This window comes from Mesoplodon bidens (genome assembly GCF_964165515.1).
Source record: "Mesoplodon bidens genome assembly, chromosome: 3".
NCBI classification, from domain to species: Eukaryota; Metazoa; Chordata; class Mammalia; order Artiodactyla; family Ziphiidae; genus Mesoplodon; species Mesoplodon bidens.
In genome coordinates, this window is record NC_138178.1 from 104,100,286 (window position 1) to 104,115,065 (window position 14,780).

General features: G+C 49.8%; 2 protein-coding genes across 2 annotated transcripts; one reads left to right on the forward strand and one right to left on the reverse strand.

Annotated features, from left to right (window-relative positions):
- Nucleotides 1–643: 643 nt before the first annotated feature.
- PSMB5 (proteasome 20S subunit beta 5) lies at nt 644–6,260 on the reverse strand. The gene is made up of 3 exons (XM_081229411.1): nt 6,038–6,260; nt 4,996–5,302; nt 644–1,151 (listed from the first exon to the last, which is right to left on the reverse strand). The coding sequence occupies exons 1-3, from the start codon at nt 6,233–6,235 to the stop codon at nt 865–867; spliced, it is 792 nt and encodes a 263-aa protein (XP_081085537.1). The 5' UTR covers nt 6,236–6,260; the 3' UTR covers nt 644–864.
- A 5,742-nt stretch (nt 6,261–12,002) lies between these two features.
- On the forward strand, nt 12,003–12,878 carry PSMB11 (proteasome subunit beta 11; the record flags this gene model as incomplete). Its single annotated transcript, XM_081228639.1, has 1 exon — nt 12,003–12,878. The coding sequence occupies one exon, from the start codon at nt 12,003–12,005 to the stop codon at nt 12,876–12,878; it is 876 nt and encodes a 291-aa protein (XP_081084765.1).
- Between the last annotated feature and the right edge of the window lie 1,902 nt (nt 12,879–14,780).

Genomic DNA, 14,780 nt, shown 5'->3' on the forward strand with positions numbered 1-14,780 from the left:
CAGAAGGCCTTGCCATCTGCTGCCACCATAGCTTGGGAAGCCCCTCGGCGCTGGGTGCGATAAATCAGCCATCTCTGCTCTCAGCAGGGCCTCTTCCCCACCCACACGTTCCAGTGAAAATTTTGTGCCGCTTCCTGCCCAGGAGACTCCAAGTCCACCATCATCTCCCTGTCTCCCACACTGGCACACACTGGAGGGCCAGAAGGACAGGGATCACCAGGCTGGTGGTCACTACTGCTTTCACACACACCTCTTTGTCCTCTCTTTTCCCAGTCAAAGCCTTCCCTTCCCAACTGGCTTACCCTCTTCACCTTTCTGCTCTGCATGTAGCATCAGCCTCCCCTCCCCCACCACAGGAGGAGAGCTTTTTTCCTCCTCTCGGCCTGGTACAGCCCTGTGCATCTTTCCACCTCATCAACTTTTCATCTCCTTGCAGACAGAATCAGGAAGTCTCTCCCTCCTCCCTCCCTCTCCTTTTCCTTTGTTATTAGCTTCATGAGTGGGGACGTTAATGTATTCACTAGACAATGTCTTCACACTGCTGTTTCCTGTAATTACAGTCACTTCCCTCCCACTGTCCCGGCTGATTTGACTGTAAAGTGCTTGGAGGAGGGACAGTGTGGAGAAAAGACACAACACAGGCTGAGACCGAGTAGTGTAATGTTAACATCCAAGAAAGTGAAACAAATAATTACCTCTGCAGTAGCTCATTAACAATGGGTAACACATGGAGGTCAACGCACCAGAGATTTAAAAAAAATGATCGATACAATCAGGGACCCCTCCACTAGAGGATGGGGAGCTGTACCCATATTACCAACAACAGTCACCCCAAGCAAGGCAAGCAGCTACATCTGCCCTCCTTCAGGGGGTAGATCCACTATACTTGTCATGTAGATCAGCTACATTGTCACTGGAGACTCGGATCCAGCCATCCTCCCGGACATGGTAGAGGTTGACGGAACCTCCTGAGTAGGCATCTCTGTAGGTGGCTTGGTAAATGGCTCGACGGGCCAGATCATAGGCCTCTTCCACCTCCAGGTGATAGGAGTAACCCCTATCCATGACCCCATAAGCATACACACAGCCAGAACCTACAGAGAAGGTGGCCCCCGAGATCCGGTTTCCTTCACTGTCCACGTAGTAGAGGCCTGGAAAGAGAGATGAGGTTAGTAAGAAAAAAAATGATCACCCCTTTTGACATCTGATTCATCCTCCAAGGCAACAGTTCTCCATTCCTGTTGAAACCCAGGGGAGACCAACAGAAATACAAGAAAATAGCACTTCTATAAAATTACTTAAAAAAAAAAGGTGAAGAAATCAAATTAAATTTTAAGACTTCAGGATTCTACACATACCATCCCATCTTACCTCACATTACAGTAACTGCCTTGTCTGTCTTCTCTGTACAACCAAAAAGCAAGTATAATTCAAATGACTTAGGTTTCAAGCACAGAACTTCAGGCACTGTGAGAGGTAATATTTAAGACAATCCTGGGATTTCCCTGGTGGTCCAGTGGTTAAGACTCTGCACTTCCAATGCAGGGGGTGCAGGTTCGATCCCTGGTTGGTGAACTAGGATCCCACAGGCTGTGCAGCCAAAAAATGAAGGAAAAAAACCCAAAAAGACAATCCTAACCCTCAGAGTTTAGACTATCTGGAGCGCAAGGCATACATCACACAGTAAGAGAATAAAGCCTATAATTTTAAATCATATTGTAAAGACCTGCACTGTCCAGTATGGTAGCCACTAGCCACATGTGACTACTGAGCATTTGAAATGAAGCTAGTACCACATGCTAGCTAGTACCACGTCATAATAATATTTTGGATCTACTGGGTTAAATAGAATATATTATTTAAATTAATTTTCCTTTTTATTTTTAAAAATGTGGCTACTATAACATTTAAAATTACATGTATGGCTCACACTATATTTCTATTGGACAGTGCTGGTACAGTGGGAGGCCAGGTCAACCGCCTATTTTTTAAAATTTTTTAAATTAATTTCTTTTTTTTGGGTTGCACTGAGTCGCTTGTGGGATCTTAGTTCCCCAAACCCGGGCCTTCAGCAGTGAAAGCACAGTCCTAACCACCAGACTGCCAGGGAATTCCCCCAACCACCATTTTTATAAAGTTTTATTGGAACATAGCCACAGCCATTTGTGTGTGTGTATATATATATATATATATATATATATAAGCAGTCTATGACTGCTTTTTTGCTAAAACAATGGAGCTATGTAGTTGAGACAAAGATCATATAGCCTGCAAGCCTAGAATATTTACTTATATTTGGCCCTTTATGAAAAAGTTAGCCAACCTCTGGTATAGACAAAAGTTTAGACAAAGATGTAGTAAAATTTTGATCATTTGCATCTGCCCGCTGGGCCTCTCCAGCTGGATGCCTTTGTCACCAAATTCATATTTAAATTTCCTGTCCTCAAATACTTTTAGTGGTTCTCCATTACCTACCAAACTCACCTGTCTTCTGCCCCACCAATCCTTCTGTATTTTCAAATTCTGTCAATGCATCACTAATCTTTTTCCTATTTCGGTTGTTCTCAACACTCACTATGCATCAGAATCATCTAAGGAAGTTTTTTTTTTTTTTTTTTTTTTTTGGCCACAGCAAGCGGCTTGCAGGATCTTAGTTTCTGGATCAGGGATCAAACCCAGGCCCCGGCTGTGAAAGTGCTAAGTCCTAGCCACTGGACCACCAGGGAATTCCCAGGAAGTTTTTTAAAAAGATGCCTAGGACTTACCCCAGGTATTCTTTTTCAATTGGTCTGGGTGCGGGACAAGCACAGATCTAGATTCTTAAGTTCTTCAGGTGATTATGATACAAGCCAGGTTGAAAAGCACCGCCCTTATCAGTTTTCAGGTTCCGATGGTTCTAACATGGAGCCCCTCGTCAAGTCCCATTGCCACTACCTTGCCTAGTCAGCGCACCATCTGGTTCCAATTGCTTCACAATTAAACTAGACTTTAGTTCCAATTAAATTAGATGTCCAGTTACTTCCCCCAAAATCTCATGCTTCTCCCGTCTTCTCTTGTTCATTCTGTTTCCTTTCTCTCATTTTCACATCCAGGAAAATGAGTCCTCCTCAATTCCTCCCATCAGAAGCAATCCCCCCCACCCCCCAAATTCCTTCAGCATTTTATTGGTTCTCTTTAAAGTGGCATTCATCTCATTCAGCCTTGCATTAAGTAATCTGTGACCCTTTCTCAGTCAGCTTGAGGCCAGGGGCTGACTCATCCTGAATGGGACATCTTGTCAGGAAGGCTTCTTGAGATGGTACAATTTAGGTTATGCTATGACTTCCTGGGTTTTCCTTGCTAGCCAGTTTCTGTACTCTCTTACACTGTTTTCCACCACCTAGGACCAATCCAATAGCTAAGGGTTCAAAACAACATTTCTGAAATGCTACCCTAGACCACACAAGATGTATGGAACTGTTCTTTCACACTTTTCAAAGAGAAAAGTGTTTCAATTTCCAAAGTAACAAACTGAGCTCCTCTATCACATGCACTTTTAAATCTCTGCTCATTCATCCTCTATTTTTTTTATTTTTTTATTTTTGGTACGCGGGTCTCTCACTGTTGTGGCCTCTCCCTTTGCGGAGCACAGGCTCCAGATGCACAGGCTCAACGGCCATGGCTCACCGGCCCAGCCAATCCACGGCATGTGGGATCTTCCCGGACTGGGTCATGAACCCGTGTCCCCTGCATCGGCAGGTGGACTCTCAACCACTGTGCCACCAGGGAAGCCCATTTCATCCTCTATTGAGTAATGAACTAATATTCTCCAAAGCAAATGAAAAAGTGGTGGGTATCCTACAGTTGTTCAAAAGAGGAAAACTAGGCATTTAGAAAGCAGGTAAATGAGGGAATTCCCTGGTGGTCCAGTGGTTAGGACTCAGTGCTCACACTGGTCAGGAATCCCTGACAGTTCAATTCCTAGTCAGGGATTCCCGCAAGCCGTGCAGTCCAAAAAAAAAAAAAAAAAAAAGCGGGGGGAGGGAAGTAAATGAATGAAGCAAAACCAATAGGAGCAAAGAGTAACTATTTTCAAGCACCAAAGGGGAAAATTAAACAGAAAGTGACTAGCTGTATCCCAGCTTGACTAAAGGGACATTCAAAATTGGCTGAAAAAGAACTGATATCAGATACAAGACTGAATTTCCTGGCAAGGTTTTTATATACCAGAAAGAAAAATAGGCTAAGGAATTTCTTTTCAGAGATGACAACAGGACCTAGGTGATTATATCAAGAAAGAAAGGAGATGAGCCCCAAAGGGCACCCCCCCCTCTTCTAGGCCAAAGACTCTCTTCAGGAAAAAAGGGAAGAGAAATGACTAACTTTTGAGTAGGTACTTAGTTTCACTGTCCACTCTGGTAGACACCAGCGACATGTGGCTGTTGAGCACCTGAAATGGGGCTAATGACACATGCCAAAATGATAATATTTTAGGTATTTTGGATTAAGAGAACTGTTAAAATTAATTTCACCCATTTCTTTTCACTTTTTAAATACATCCATTAGAAAATGTAAAACTACATGTGCGGCTCACATTGTATTTCTATCAGATGGCACTGACTAGAGTTTTTATGTCTATTAGCCGATTTAATTCTTAAATACAACTCTTTGCAGGTCTTATCATTTTACAGGAGAGGCCAGAAGGAAACACATTATGTGTCAGACACTACATGCTTGACATGTGTTACCTCATGGAACCTATGTAACAGATGATGAAACAGTCTGAGAAAATAAGCAACCTGCCCAAGGTCACATGGGTGGTCAATGACACAGCTGATCTACTTCCCTGCCCCTTCCTACACTACAGCCCTTCCTTGAACAAACAGACGAAAGGACTGAGAACTAACCAACACATCCCCAGCACTGACATAAGCTCTTCCATTCATCTGTTCATCCAACCCGTCCTCTCTGTAGTGCCAGCCCACCCAAGAATCACATGGTTGCAGCTTAACTCACCAGGGCCTCTCTTATCCCAGCCACAGATCATGGTGCCCATGGACAGCCCCATGCCTTTATACTGATACACCATGTTGGCAAGCAGCTTGGAGGCGGCTGCTACGGAGATGCGTTCCTTGTTTCGAAGCTCATAGATTCGACACTGCCGAGCCAACAGCCGCTCCCAAAAGCTGCAATCCGCTGCACCCCCAGCCATGGTACCCAGCAGGTAGGGGTTGATCTCTATCACCTTCTTTACTGTCTGGGAGGCAATGTAGGCGCCTGCTGTGGCCCGGGAGTCTGCTGCAACAATGACTCCATGGCGAAACTGTTAAGATCACAGAGGAAACACAAAACAGGCCACATGAGACCACAAAAACATCATCTTTGACATTTCTTTATGCATCAGTGCAAACCCAGAACATCTATGTCTCTGCCGTTTTATACTTCACAACATACCTTCCCTCATATTAATGTCACTAGAGCTTCACATTAATCCCTTGACATGGGATTACCTTCAGTATTACCTTCACTTGATGGCTGAGGAATGAGATCGAATGACTTACCCTAGATCATACAGCCAGTTATTGCAAAGCTGGACCAAGAATCCCAATTGTCTGGCTCCTGATACAGTGCTTCCTCCCACCAACCTTCCTCCTCAAGCCATAACGTTTCGGTAACCCTGGCCTAACGGGCTACTCAGTTTCTAAAACCTTTGGTGGTTACAACAGCCTTCCCTCTACCAGTGTTCACTGCTGCCGCGGCCTTTCCTGGACAGGAGCACCCTGGGGTCGCCTAGGTATTAACCCGAGCAGCCTCGGGCTCCTTCTCCCACTTACCACACTCCCCGCCCTTCCAGCCCCATCGCCCCCCCACTCCGGCCAGAGCGAGAACCGAGGCCTCTCGGGGCAGTGAGACAGCAAAACCGCCGCGGTTGGGGTGAGAGGCCCGAGCCTCCGTCTGGGTTTCGTGGCCGCGACCACCGCGGGTTCCGGAGCAGCTGGGAGGTCGGGAAGGGCGCGGGCGCGCGGGACTCAGCCCGGCGCGACGGCCGGGTCCGCACCTTGAAGGCCAGAGTGGTGGTTCCATGAAGCATTTCGATTCTCGGCTCCTCTGGGACACCCCAGCTGGGCGCGACCAGGCTCAGCCCATCGCTGGGACTCTCTGGACCCAGGTCCAGCAGATCCGCACGACCCCCGAGCCCGAAAAACCCACGCCGGTTCACGGATAGCGGCCTCTCCAACACGCTGGCCAGCGCCATGTCTAGTAAGGGCAAAGGGAACTGCCTGCCAGAACGCCTAGCAAAGAACGGCCGGGCAACGCCTCGTCGTCACAGCTTCACTCCCTATTAAATCTATCACAGGGAGCAACCATTTTAACTCCTGGCAACCACGCCTCCAAACACAAGAGCCAGACGCGAGGAGGAAAAAATAAATGGCTTCACTCTTCTTAAATTACAAAGGGACGTGGCTGCCATCTTGATTTTGGTCACGTAAACAACACGGGATTAGATTAACCTCAAATTCATAGGAAGCAATCGCAAACGTCCAGGTTGAGGGAGGGAAGTGGGGCCGGCCATCTTTCAGAAGGGCGTGACTGGATGAAAACCTGTTCTAAACCGGTAGCGGTAAATCAGCCCCGCCCCACCCCGCCTGGTGTCCAAGCAACAATTACATCACTACTGCTTCAGCAGTCTGTTAACGCGACTGAAGTTGCCATTTTGTGTAAGGGCACTCTCTAATACTGGGTAAAATAATGATCTACGCTGAGGCCATTTTCCTATGAAGTTAGTAAAACCACAGTAGTTTGTGCTAAAAAGCGCAACAAAATAAGAGCGCTATACAGCTTCGTGTTTGATAACATCAATCGCCACGCTACCCACGTTCTCTAACAGTAACCAATTTTTAAGATTCAGCATTGTCTTTACTCCCACCCTCAGGTGGAAATTCTACAGAGTAATAAATTGACCAAAAGGCAGATAGAAGAATAAAGAAGGAAAAGCAAAGGGCCCAGTTAATCCACAGACTGGGTTCGCAATTCAGCGCCTGAATAACTGAGTCAATAGTAATTTACGGAGAGTTGAGGCTCCATAAAGATGTACACACACACACACACACACACACACACACACACACACACACACACACACACACACACACACACACACACACACACACACACACACACACACACACACACACACACACACACACACACACACACGGCTTCCCTGGTGGCGCAGTGGTTGACAGTCTGCCTGCCGATGCAGGGGACACGGGTTCGTGCCCTGGTCCGGGAAGATCCCACATGCCGCGGAGCGGCTGGGCCCGTGAGCCATGGCCGCTGAGCCTGCGCGTCCGGAGCCTGTGCTCCGCAATGGGAGAGGCCACAACAGTGAGAGGCCCGCCTACCGAAAAAGAAAAAAAAAAAAAAAAAGATGTACAAAGAGGGCTTCCCTGGTGGCGCAGTGGTTGAGAGTCCGCCTGCCGATGTAAGGGACACGGGTTTGTGCCCCGGTCCGGGAAGATCCCACATGCCGCGGAGCGGCTGGGCCCGTGAGCCGTGGCCGCTGAGCCTGTGCGTCCGGGGCCTGTGCTCCGCAATGGGAGAGGCCACAGCAGTGAGAGGCCTGCTCTTATTCAGGAATGTGCTGTATTTCATTGTTTCTTCCTCTCTTCACCCACCTTCATTTTTCAACCCTTTTGGGAACCATAACAAGCAAGGAAGTGGGCAAGTGTATGACATGTTGCCTCCTGCTTTATGGTTCTATGAAGTCAGCATCTGCCCTTCCTTGTTGGATTCCAGGAGCAATATCCATCAATATCCAAATTCCTGGGCTTCCCTGGTGGCGCAGTGGTTGAGAATCCGCCTGTCAATGCAGGGGACACGAGTTCGATCCCTGGTGCGGGAAGATCCCACATGCCGTGGAGCAACTGAGCACATGCACCACAACTACTGAGGCTGTGCTCTAGAGCCCGTGAGCCACAACTACTGAGCCCGCGTGCCGCAACTACTGAAGCACGCGCCTAGAGCCTGTGCTCTGCAACAAGAGAAGCCACCGCGATAAGAAGCCCGCGCACCACAATGAAGAGTAGCCCCCACTCACCGCAACTAGAGAAAGCCCGTGTGCAGCAATGAACACCCAACACAGCCAAAAATGAATAAATTTATTAAAAAATATATATATATCTAAATTCCTCTTTCCTCTGATGCCCAACTCAGCCCCTCCTCCTCCCAACAGACTCGGAGAGTGTTGTATTTTTAATGTTGAAATTTAGCAACTCTTTCCAAACCCAACCATCAGAATGTTAATGAAGCAGAAGATCTTTCTGTGGGTCTCACACTTGGATGGTGTGGAAAATGCAGAGTGCCTCTGTTTACTGAGCATGTATTATTTTGCAGTCACTCCTGCAATGCAACTAATCCTCCTGACTTCTCTCAGTGGTTCTTTCACTCTGCCACTAATGCTGTCTGCCTCTCTTACGGCACTTTCACATTTTACCTGGTTATAAATATACATTTTTCTCCCACTGGATTGTGAGCTTTTAAAGACAGGCATTTCTCAAGAATTCCCTGGCAGCCCAGTGGTTAGGACTCCACACTTTCAGCGCCAGGGGCCCATGTTCAATCCCTGGTCAGGGAACTAAGATCCCACAAGCTGCATGGCATGGCCAAAAAAAACCCAACAACTGTAAAGACAGGCATTTCTCTACTATTTATCTCTGTGCCCGCTGTTTGCTTAATACAAGTTTGCAAAATGAACACATGAAAGAATGACAATAATGTTCTTCCAGTCACAGAGGCTTGAAGCCCTGGCTCATCTTGACAACTCCCCTTCCTTTACTCCACGTCCACTAGGTTGCCAAGTCCTGTTCATTCTCCCTCTACAGTGCTTCTCACATTCTTTTTCATTGCAACTGATACCGCCTTTGGCTTCTTATCTCCTCACTCCTGAATTACTGAAATATTCTCCTGATTTTTCTGGGTACAAACTATGTCTCTAATTTATTCTGCGCAGCACCAGATTGATTTTCCTGAAACATCATCTTGATCTTGTCATTTGCCTGCTTAAAAATGGTCTGTAAGGTTCAGCTCCTCAGCATGCATTCAAAGCCTTCCATAATCTGTTCCCAATTTACCTTACATTAGTTCTCTGCTCCAAGGTCCCACTCACGGAGACCTCAAAGAGGAGAGGTACAAGTGATCAGTGCTGCTGTTGGTGGGAATGTAAATTGGTGAAGTCACTATGGAGAATAGTATGGAGGTTCCTCAAAAAAAAATTAAAAATAGAACTACCATATGACCTAGTAATCCCATGTCTGGGTATTTATCCAAAGGAAATGAAATCACTATCCCATAGAGATAGCTGCACCCCAATGTTCATTGCAGCATTATTCACAATTGCCAAGACATGGAAACAATATCCATCATCAATGGATGAATGCATAAAGTGTTATATATGTGGTGGAACATTATTCAGCCATAAAAAAGAAGGAAATCCTGCCATCTGTGACAACTTGGATGAAACTTGAGGGCATTTTGCTAAGTGCAAGAAGTCAGATGGAGAAAAACAAATACTGTATGATCTTACTTATATGTAGAGTCAAACAAAGCCGAACTTTTAGAAACAGATAGTAGATTGGTGGTTGCCAGAGGCTCGGGGTTGGAGAAAATGAGATGTTGGTCAAAAGTGTCATAAGTGTCATAAGAGGAATAAGTTCTGGGAATCTAATGTACAGCACGGCAACTATAGTTAACAATACTCTTGTATACTTGAAAGTTGCCAAGAGAGTAGAGCTTAAATGTTCTTATCATAACAACAACAAAAATGGTAACCAAGTAAGGTGAAGGATTTAACTTACCTTATGGTGTAAACATTTTTCAATACACAGACACACACACAGAGGTATTAGATCATCATATTGTACACCTTAAACTTACGCAATGCTATATGTCCACTGTATCTCAATAAAGCAGGGGTTGGGGGAAGAAAACAATGATAAGTGCTGTAGTTCAGAGGTGAGAGAGTTTGGTATAGATTGGGGTGAGGTTGGGGGTCCAGGAAGCCTTTGCCAAGGAGGTCTGGATCATTTCCTTAAATATCACTTAGATCCCCTTTCTTCTCAAACTCACAGCCTCTCCTCTTTCAGCCCGGATCTGGGAAGTATTTTCAGAATAGGTGGTACTTAAGCCAGACTTGGAAAGATAGGATTCAAAAAGATGAAGGGGAGGTGGGAGATGTGTTAGGAATTGCGTGAAAAGAGGTTGTGGTGGGTGGATTAGGATTGGACCACAGTGGGCTTTAAATGCCAGCCTGGGGTGGACTTGATCTTGTAACCCTTCAAGGTTTCTCACTAGAGGAGACATGGGATTTGAGTGATACCTTAGGAAATCATGTCAGTGTGGAGGATAAGGTTAGAGGGGGAGACTGGTGGGTGGCCAGTTACTGGGCCACTCACCTGCGCAGATCTGACTTAATAATGGCCTGACTTGGAGACGTGGCGATCCAGCCATATATAGTCTGACTTAGTTTTTAGAAAGAGGAGACGTTCTTATCTCTTCAGTAAGATTCCCATGTGGTCCTACACCAAGGAAGAAAGAAGGACTAGTTGGACCTTTGTGTGACTTCCTGGTTTCTCCAGTCTTCCCCTGACATGTTACACTTGCCCTTAGTACTGAGACTCCAGGAAACTATGATGCCACAGCCTCAGCATCATGATGTCTGGAGGGTCCGGGCTCTGTCTTTGCATGTACATCTGCTTCTTTGAATAAACCCCTTCCCATAGCACCTCTCTGAGCTGTAATGCTTAGTAAAACATGCTGCATATGGAAGTAGCTGTAGCTTGTCACTCTGCCCCCATCTACTTTATGTTTCTGAAGGGCCAGCTGTCAGGGTCCACCCTTGGTTGGTCTAAGACTTAGACTCGGCATTACGGCATCAGAGTCCGTTGTTCCTCCTGCTTTGGAACCACAAACCAGTCTCTTGCCATTGAGAACTATTGGGCAGAAGGGGGACCAATAGATCCTTTCAGCTACATCCTCAGAACTTTAACACCAGCCAGAGAAGCTATACTGCCAGAGAACTGTCAGAAGTGCCACGTTTGTATGCAGATGGAAGTTCATGTTCACCCCCAAAGCAGAGGAGAAAAAGATCTCCAGGTTCTAGTTCCCCTTCACCTGGCCCCTCAGTACTCTGCGTTTCTGAAGGTATCTGAGCACCCCATACCAGGCTCTCTTGCTCTTATCTCTTTTGTCCTTACCCCAGTCCATTTCCCTTTCCTCACCTTGACCATGAGGTGAACCTGTGAGCTCAGCGTCATAGCTCCCTGACCCCACACCCCGGAAGAGAGAACCCAGCATTAGGGACTCCTGCCACGGTGGGTCCATGGCAATCTATTCTGTTTTGTTTTGTTTTGTTGGCCAAACCGCGCAGCTTGTGGGATCCCAGCTCCCCGACCAGGGATCGAACCCGGGCCACGACAGTGAAAGCCCGGCATCCCAACCACTAGGCCACCGGGGAACGCCCATGGCAATCTCTTCTGACTGTGCCATTGCACTGACTTGTCTCCACCTTTCCCTAGGCTGGCAGCCCTTTCAGGGCAGGGGCAGGGCCTTATTTATCTTTGCGTGCCCAGTGCCCCCCACAGGAAATCCCAGAGGAACCCAACTCTGCTCCTTCCACTGGTGCCCCCTTTCCTTTTCAGTTACCCAGCCACCACCCAACTCCAGGTGCTTGGAGGATGACAGACAGGAGACTCCTTGGATGACGCTCGGGTGTGTCATGGGCAGCGTCTCCCCAGCGCTGGAGACTCTACTGGCCTCGTTGTGTCTCCCCTCAGCAGTCCTCTGAGGGAGAGGGCCAGTCCCAAAGCCTGGTTTGGGGTTAGGGAGAAAGGAAGCCACAGATCACACGCCTTCCCAGCTGGTTCTGGCTGCAGCCCAGCTCCTCCTTGCTCTCTCTCTTCCTCCGCCTGACCCAGCTCACAAATCCCTGCCTTGTTCCTTCCAACCTTCTCTGGACCCCAGGGATGGCTCTGCAGGATGTGTGCAAGTGGCAGGCCCCCGACACCCAAGAAGCCTCACCTCACCTGCCTCAGGCTGGTGGCTGGGCTGTGCCCCAGGGCTGGGACCCTCAAACCTTCCTGCAGATCCATGGCCCCAGGCTGGCCCATGGTACCACCACCCTGGCTTTCCGCTTCCGTCATGGAGTCATCGCTGCGGCTGACACGCGGTCCTCCTGTGGCGACTACGTGGCCTGTCCAGCCTCACGCAAGGTCATCCCTGTGCATCAGCACCTCCTGGGCACCACCTCTGGCACCTCGGCCGACTGTGTCACATGGTACCGGGTGCTACGGCGGGAGCTGCGGCTGCGGGCACTGAGGGAGGGTCAGCTGCCCAGTGTGGCCGGCGCCGCCAGACTCTTATCAGTCATGATGTCGCGCTATCGGGGGCTGGATCTGTGCGTGGCCACTGCCCTGTGCGGCTGGGACCGTTCCGGCCCTGCCCTCTTCTACGTCTACAGCGACGGCACCTGCCTGCAGGGGGACATCTTCTCTGTGGGCTCTGGATCTCCCTATGCCTATGGTGTGCTAGATGGCGGCTACCACTATGACATGAGCACCCAGGAAGCCTATGCCCTGGCCCGCCGTGCTGTGGCCCATGCCACCCACCGTGATGCCTACTCGGGGGGCTCCGTGGACCTCTTCCACGTGCGAGAGAGTGGATGGGAATATGTGTCCCGCAACGACGCCTGGGTGCTGTACTCGGAACTGCGGAAGCTCCCAGGGCCGGGGCCAGAGCAGGAACGGGAGGAGGAGGCCACCCCGGACAGAGCCGGTGAAGGCAGAGAACCGTCTGTGGCGCCAGCCCCGGGGGACTCGAGGATGCCCGCAGAGGCGCTGTGAGCAGCAGCAGGACCTGGGGGGCCCGGCACAGGGAGTGGGTGGCAGATGGGGCCGCAGTGGGGGCAGACTCAGGGCGTCTGACTCCTGCTCTTGTGGGTTACCGGCTTCATTTGTTGCAAGTCTCCATCCCTTTCTCCTCCTGGAGCCACTGACGGCTCTCTCCGACATGTTCCTGTTGGCGCCCAATAGATTGATCCAGCCTCCTTCTCAGCACCGAGTCCTGTTTCAGCAAGTACTCATTGCGCACCGGCTGCACGCCAGATGCTGTGCTAGGTGCTAGACCCTCTTTTCTTGCCATCCTCCTTTCTGCTTTTTCCCCTCCTATCCCCGGTCTCTCTTCCTCTCGTTTTAGTCCTTAGCTCAGCTTCAGAGTCTTTGCCACTTTCTCACCTTGGTGAGTGGAGATGGCTGGAGGAGAATGAGGTGGGGATAGTAGCCCAGAGGGCCCAGGCTGGAAGGGAAGGGGACAGTGCAGCATGCACACCTGGGGGTGGTGATGGGCTTCCCACATCTGTTTTTCTTCTCTGCCCCCCTCCCCGACGTGACCCTAATGACTATGATGCAGACTCCTTTACTGAATGCAGTTTTCATGATAACTCTTTGAGGTAAAAGGGATCCTCACTTGACAGAAGAGGAAACAGGTTCAAAGGGTTATGTGAGTTGCCCTAGGTCACACAGTCAGTGCAGAGCTGGGATGCAGGCCTTCCGCTCCAGGGCTGTGCTTCTTCAGCTCAGTTTCTCTCCCAGGGCCTCTTCCTGCCAGGCGTCTGGGGAGTGACGTGGGGAAGAGAGCAGCTGGGCCGTGCCCCTGCCTGGTGGCCAGGGAAGGAGGAACCCAGAGGAGCCCGAGGGCCTGGAGGGCTGAGCCCAGGAAGCAACCTCCATTGAGCCCCCTCTACCCGCGCTTGTCAGGGCCCGAGCCATCGCCCCAGGCACCTCCCCCCTCCCTTGCACTCTGGCTTCCAGGCATGTCATGGCTGTTGCCCGACTTCTCCTCCCGCTGTCCCTTTGCCTTCTCTCCAGCCTCTCTTTCCAGTAGCTCCCTCTGGGCATGAAGAAAAGAGAGAAGTGGCTGTGCTAGTGGGAACTGCTGGGTTAAGCACATCCTTTCCCAGCCCTCCTGTCCCCTTGCCGCTCCCTTGTGAGCCCTGACTTGGCGATACAGGCTGACAGCTCCAGGAGGGATGCCTCCCCGCCCTCCCCTCCCCAGGCTAAGTGAGGGAGGAAAGCATGGTCAGCCTAGGAGGTGGCACCTGAAGTTTCCTGAACCTTCTTTCTCTATCCCACTCCTACAGCTTCCAGTCCCAAGATGAACAGTACCTTTCCTCCCTCCTGGACACCCCTCCTCCCAGCCTCCAGCCCAGTCGTGAGCCCCAAGCCTGCACCTCAGGCTAAGAATTCCTCCAGGCAGGAGCTGGCCAGACAGAGGAGCCCCAGCAGGCTCTGGCTTTCAGGGGATGATGGGAGAGGAGGGAAGAGAGCTGAGGGAGTCCCAGAAGGGAAAGCAGTAGGGGAGAGGGGGGGAAATGGTCAGGGGGAGGGGGGCCGCAGAAAGGTGCCCAGTACAGGAGAACTAGGCTTCGAGCCAGGGTCTGGGAATCTGGCTGGTGGCCTCCATAGCAATTCTTCATCCCTCTCCCACTCCTCAGCCTCAGGGGAGGAGGTGCAGGACACTGGGAATGATCACTAGAGGTCAGGGACCCCTAGGCCAGCTTGGTCCTGGAGGAACCCAGGAGGAAGGGCAGCTTTTGCCCAGGGTTCAAGGGTTTGATTGACCCAGACATAAGAGGGGGCACCTCCACATGCAGAGGTGAGTGTGCGTCTGTGACCTGTTGTATGTGAGTGATCCAGGATAGGCGATGCACGTGCAGTTCCTATGTGCAGAGACAGGAAACAGGCTGG

What these genes read in the sequence shown, in the direction of transcription:
- PSMB5 (XM_081229411.1), bottom strand. Translation starts at nt 6,235, where the DNA reads ATGGCGCTGGCCAGCGTGTTGGAGAGGCCGCTATCCGTGAACCGGCGT. An exon ending in CCACCACTCTGGCCTTCAAG is followed by an intron (nt 5,303 to 6,037) that starts GTGCGGACCCGG and finishes TGATCTTAACAG; the next exon opens with TTTCGCCATGGAGTCATTGT. An exon ending in CTGGGATAAGAGAGGCCCTG is followed by an intron (nt 1,152 to 4,995) that starts GTGAGTTAAGCT and finishes CTCTCTTTCCAG; the next exon opens with GCCTCTACTACGTGGACAGT.